Source organism: Neofelis nebulosa, chromosome 13 (genome assembly GCF_028018385.1).
Source record: "Neofelis nebulosa isolate mNeoNeb1 chromosome 13, mNeoNeb1.pri, whole genome shotgun sequence".
NCBI classification, from domain to species: Eukaryota; Metazoa; Chordata; class Mammalia; order Carnivora; family Felidae; genus Neofelis; species Neofelis nebulosa.
Window position 1 is genome coordinate 56,951,776 of NC_080794.1, and position 6,000 is coordinate 56,957,775.

The 6,000-nt window shown below is 36.2% G+C and overlaps 1 protein-coding gene across 2 annotated transcripts in view; it reads left to right on the forward strand.

Annotated features, from left to right (window-relative positions):
- BTAF1 (B-TFIID TATA-box binding protein associated factor 1) overlaps nucleotides 1–2,739 on the forward strand; it is a 120,067-nt gene extending 117,328 nt beyond the window's left edge. For both annotated transcript variants that reach the window (XM_058697151.1, XM_058697152.1), the window contains one exon: nucleotides 1,182–2,739. In XM_058697151.1, coding sequence (XP_058553134.1) covers nucleotides 1,182–1,325 — 144 coding nt within the window. In that variant the 3' untranslated portion in view covers nucleotides 1,326–2,739. The remainder of the gene's footprint in view (nucleotides 1–1,181) is intronic.
- The last annotated feature ends 3,261 nt before the right edge of the window (nucleotides 2,740–6,000 follow it).

Here is a 6,000-nt window from a genome sequence, read left to right on the forward strand (position 1 = left end):
GTACACACAGTATAAATTATGGTGAGAAGTGGCCTTATATAATCAAACTAGCTGTAATAACAGAATTGTAATGTTCAAATATGAAAGAAAGGAGTTCCATTACAGCCCACATTTAGAATATTATGTCTGGTGCTAGGTGCTACATTTTCAACAGTAATTAAGTCCTCAAGAGATAGCCAGATGGAGGCAGGTTCTTTGGTCATGTCATATAAGTAAGGTTGAACAAGATATGTATAACCTAGAAAAGAGAAGGCTCAAAGAAACCTAGATTGCTATTTTTTTTTAAACGTTTGCTTATTTTTGAGAGAGTTGGAGAGGGTCAGAGAGAAAGGGAGACAGAGGATCCAAAGCAGTCTCTGCGCTATCAATGCAGGGCTCGAACTCACCAACAGTGAGATTATGACCTGAGCCCAAGTCAGACAGTTAACCGACTGAGTCCCCCGGGTGCCCCTGGATTGCTATTTTCAAATAGTTTTTATTCTGCTTGAAAGAATATTCTTATGGGTGACTTTCAGCGAGCAGAACTGTACTCAGCGGATGTTCTAGGGAAGCAAAAGCTATTACCATAAAGGATCCTATTGTGACATTTGGCAAAATTTGAACATGGACTATATCACATAGGTGTTAAGTTCCCTTAATTTGATCATTATACTTTGGTTATGTCAGAGAACATCCTTATTCTTAAAAATACAGGTTGATTTTGGGGCACCTGGGTGGCTCAGTTGGTTAAGTATCTGACTTTGGCTCAGGTCATGATCTTGCAGTTCTTGAGTTTGAGCCCCACATCAGGCTCTGTGCTGACAGCTCAGAGTCTGGAGCCAGCTTCAGATTCTGTGTCTCCCTCTCTCAAAAATAAATAAACATTAAAAAAAAAAAAAAAAAAGAATACAGGCTAAATCCTATCTAGGGATAAAAAGGCATAATATCCACAACTTAAATGCTGACAATTTATATATTTAATAGATACATATACAATTAATGAGGTCTTTGGAATGTTCTTATAATTCTTCTATAATCTTGAAATTCTTCCTAAATAAAAAGCTTAAAATAAAATTGTTAGGAGATCATGAACTTGCACATTGCTTGAAGTGTTTAATTCTAATGAATGAGTGCAATGTTAGGAACTATAATTTCTGAAGTTAATAATCTTTCACTTTATCTTTCTGCCAATTTTTTTTAAGGATGGCAAAGCAGAAAAGGCCGACACCTCTACTTCTGGAAAAGCAAGTATGAAATCAGTCCTTGAAAACCTGAGTGATCTTTGGGATCAAGAGCAATATGATTCAGAGTACAGCCTGGAAAATTTTATGCATTCTCTCAAGTAACTATCAAATATTGTAAATGCAATTGCTGCTAGTTCAGTTACATTTCTGCTGATATTCAGCAAATTTCAAAGTTTATGGTGAACTTTTAGCTCAATGTGTAAATAGATCTGAAGAATATTCAGCATAACGCTGGTTCTTGTTTCACTGGGGGGAACAAGTTATTCTCAAATATTTGCACTGTATTAAATTTAAATGTTAATGTGAAATGGTTTAAATTTTACGTGCTGAATAGCTGCAGAGCAGAGGAACCAAACCAGGTTTACATGTGCTACCATGAGGTGTTCTTACTGGGAACGAGCCTCCTGTCTTTACATAGTCCCTTTGTGCAGGATAATATCCATGAGTACTTTAGTGTTCATGTACATTTTTTCTTTTAAATAGAACTTGTTTTTATAAATGATTAAAAATAGGGCTTTTTTTTTTGTATAAAAGCCTTAATGAGCCATAATTTTAAGAATAATGACTACAATATTGGTCACTCTTGGAACATGAAAATCTTAGACAATGAATTGAACCTGGCCCTTGGTGGAAACCTTTATATATTTAATGCAGATGCATAGTGTTTTTCAAATCTTTAACATCATTTTGTCAACTTTTAAAATATATCAACTATTCTAAATACAGGTAATGGTCTATTTAAGGCTATCATAACATCCTATTAAGAGGGTGTTTTTTAATTTATCTAATGGCTAGGATATAGCCCGATTCAGAGAACATATGTACTCAGTAGGTTTCAATCATATATATATAATATATTTTTTGTAACTATGAACATATACAGTTTTCCAGAAGTAGATTTTACACTGTTTAGAATTCCAAACCTATGGTGAAAAGACTGTTTATTGTAGTAATGCATGACTGAAGCATAAAAGGGAGAAATAAATCCTTTATATACACAAACATACATAAATACACATATCTATATGCACAGATGTACCTATCCTGCATCCTGCAAGGTGCTTGGTATTGGCACTAAAATCATGTAGATATAATGGGCAGCAATAATAATTGGGCATGAAGCTGATTAGTGTTAGAAAAGTGAGCCTCAATGGTGAGGGTGGGTATATGTGTATAGATATGCATGTATGTGTATGTATATAATTTTATAAATTTCACACGTAAATTAATACATGCCTGTGTGCATATATATATGTATGGGATATATTTGTATATACATGTACAGGTAATAAACATCCCCAAGGTTTGTGGCTGGCCATACACATAGGCATCGGTTTATAAACCATCAGACCTCAGCTGTAAAATAACAACTTTTTTGTTTAAAATCATTAAAGTTATACTGTTCTGCAGCATTTAGACATGGACATTTGTCACATTTCAGTAGCTTTGACAACCATACTATAACATTAAATCTAGCATTCCATGGAGAATAAAAAATAAGATTGAAACTGTAAAATATATGCACTGTGTGTTATTTGTAGGAAATATCACTAGAAGAAGAAAAATTAGTAGTTCACATATAAAAGTTTTAAAAAGCTCAACACTTTCCTTACTAAATGGTTACTTCTCCATTGTTTAGAATTTAAATTCAGATTGTAGAAGAGCAAGAGGAAACTCTTATCTAGAACATCCATTGTACCTAGCACTGGGTAGCTTGAACAAGTCTACCTGAGTTTAATTTTTATTATTTGCCGTTTCCATAAGCCAGCTATTTAACATAGCTCATAGTAACTGATGTTTTCTAAGACTACATAGGCAGCAATATATAGACAGGAAGGGGCACACCATAAAAGTTAAAGGTCTTTTTCCAGTTTGAAAGGTCAGATAGGCTGGAAGTTAGAATTATATTTTGTTTTGGTCATTTTCATCTCAGAGTTTTTTTTAAGTTTGAGAGAGCAAGGTGTGAGTGGAAGAGGGGCAGAGAGAGAGAGGATCCCAAGGAGGCTCCACACTGTCAGTGCAGAGCCCAATGCAGGGCTCCATCTCAGGAACCGTGAGATCATGACCCAAGCCAAGATCAAGAGTCAGATGATTAACCGACTAAGCCACCCAGGTACCCCAAGAGTAAAATGTTTCTAGAAGCCCAGGCAGGAAAATGATAAATGATTGCCTCTCAGTGGAACAAGAAGGGTCGGAGGTCAGAGGAAGACTTAGTGTGACTATAACATTAAAAAAATAACCATTTGAATTAAAATTAAATCATACATTCCAGCTTTCCAAATAAAAACACAAACAGGTAAGAAGTGTTTTCAATCAAGTGATCCACTTACAGTCACAGTAGTATAGCTGAAGAGTAATGGATACATAGGGAAAACTGAACTGAGTAGTGAATGATTAAAGATATTTACAGCTGTTAATTTTGTGGAGTTACAAGGATGTGGTAGTTAACATTTTTTAAAAAGTGTGCATGTGGGAACAAAAGCATAAAAGAATGTTGATAATATTTTAAGCTGAGTAATGGGTTCATGGATAGCCATTGTACTAGTTCCCTTTTTGTGTGTCTATTTTTAACTTGAAATTTTCAATAATTATCAGTCATCAGTTTTTCCTTTATGAAAAGCTTACATTTTTAGCACTAAAGAAACATTAAAATTTGGCGTTCTGGATATAATTTTTGTTTATGTATCCACAAAAATTTCTCCAAAAATTATTCTAGTCTTTCAACAAGAGCCTATAATGTAACAAGAGTGAAAGTCTCTGATGTTGAGACTGAATGAACCAGTAAAGTATAGCCTTATTCCTTCTGGATTGTCATATAAGCTTATTCAAAAGTAAACACTTCTAATAACACCATATATATATATATATATATATATATATATATATATATAAAAAGTTTTATAAAATATTCTAAAAAGTGGAGCTGTTTGAGAACACAACCACTTAGAGGCAAAAGTGGTGTAACTATAAGAGTGTAATAGAAATTATAGAAAAGCAGCTACTATTCCATTACATATCGGTTACAGATATTTAATCCTAATTGTATATGTCCTAATTAAGGATAGACCTCAATTTCCTAGAATACACACTGGCATTGGTGTAATCTAAAGTGAAATTGATTGCAGGAACATCTATTATCAAGTGCCCAAGCACTCCATGTCAATCTATAAAGCAAAAAGTTGAGTTCTGCCAGTTAATACAAAATGTTTGCTATTCACACAAATCAGTGTTAGTCCTCATCTCTGAGATGACAAAAATTGCCTTCTACTTCAAGAAAGACTTCCTATAGAAATTAAAACCACAATAAGATACCACCTCACACCAGTCAGAATGACTAACATTAACAACTCGGGCAACAACAGATGTTGGCAAGGATGCGGAGAAAGAGGATCTCTTTTGCATTGTTGGTGGGAATGCAAGCTGGTGCAGCCACTCTGGAAAACAGTATGCAGGTTCCTCAAAAAACTAAAAATACAACTACCCTACAACCCAGCAATTGTACTACTGGGTATTTATCCAAGGGATACAGGTATGCTGTTTCGAAGGGGCACATGCACCCCCATGTTTATAGCAGCACTATCAACAATAGCCAAAGTATGGAAGGAGCCCAGATGTCCTCTGATGGATGAATGGATAAAGAAGATGTGGTGTGTGTGTGTATGTGTATATATACACATTGCCATTTGCAACTCCGTGGATGGAACTAGAAGGTATTATGCTAAGTGAAACTAGCCAGAGAAAGACAAATGTCATATGACTTCACACATATGAGGAATTTAAGATACAAAACAGATGAACATAAGGGAAGGGAAGCAAAAATAATAAAAACAAGGAGGGGGACAAGCAGAAGAGACTCTTAAATACAGAGAATAAACTGAGGGTTGCTTGTGAGAGCTCAGAGCCTGGAGCCTGCTTCAGATTCTGTGCCTCCCTCCCTCCCTCCCTCTCTCTCTCTCTCCCTCCCACCACTCATACTGTCTCTCAAAAATGCAGATTTTTTAAAATATTTAAAAAAAATGTAATGAGATCCTCAGACTGAAAAGTTTAAGAATTACTGCTATGTGGCATATCTAAAGAAATGTAAAATTCTGGAAACAATTTCAATTAAGGCCAATTAAAATATATGGGCACCTAAGTGGCTCACTTTGTTGAACATCCAACTTTGGCTCATAATCTCATGGTTTGTGGGTTCGAGCTCCACGATGGGCTCTGTGCTGGCAGTGTGGAGCCTGCTTTGGATTCTCTGTCTCTCCGTCTGTCTGCCCCTTCCCCACTCATGCTTTCAAAAAAATAAGCCTGAAAAAAAATTTTAATCATTCCATGCACGAGAGAGGAGCAGAGAGGGGACACAGGATCCAAAGCGGCCTCTGTGCTGATAGTATAGAGCCCAACATGGGGCTCAAACTCAGGAACCATGAGATCATGACCTGAGCCGAAGTCGAATGCTTAAATGACTGGCCGCCCAGGTGCTCCCCCACCCCCAATTTTTTTTTTGAGACTAATCTTGGGGCACCTGGGTGGCTCAGTTGGTTAGGTGTCTGACTTCAGCTCAGGGTCATGATCTCGTGGTCCGTGGGTTCAAGCCCCATGTCGGGCTCTGTGCTGACAGCTTGGAGCCTAGAGCTTGCTTCGTGTTCTGTGTCTCTCTCTCTCTCTGACCCTTCCCAGCTTATGCTCTGGCTCTCAAAAAAAAAAAAAAAAAAAAAAAAAAAAAAAGACTAATCTTAACAACCATAAAGTAATATGATTAATATAAAAAGGGCAAATTTGAAAAAGA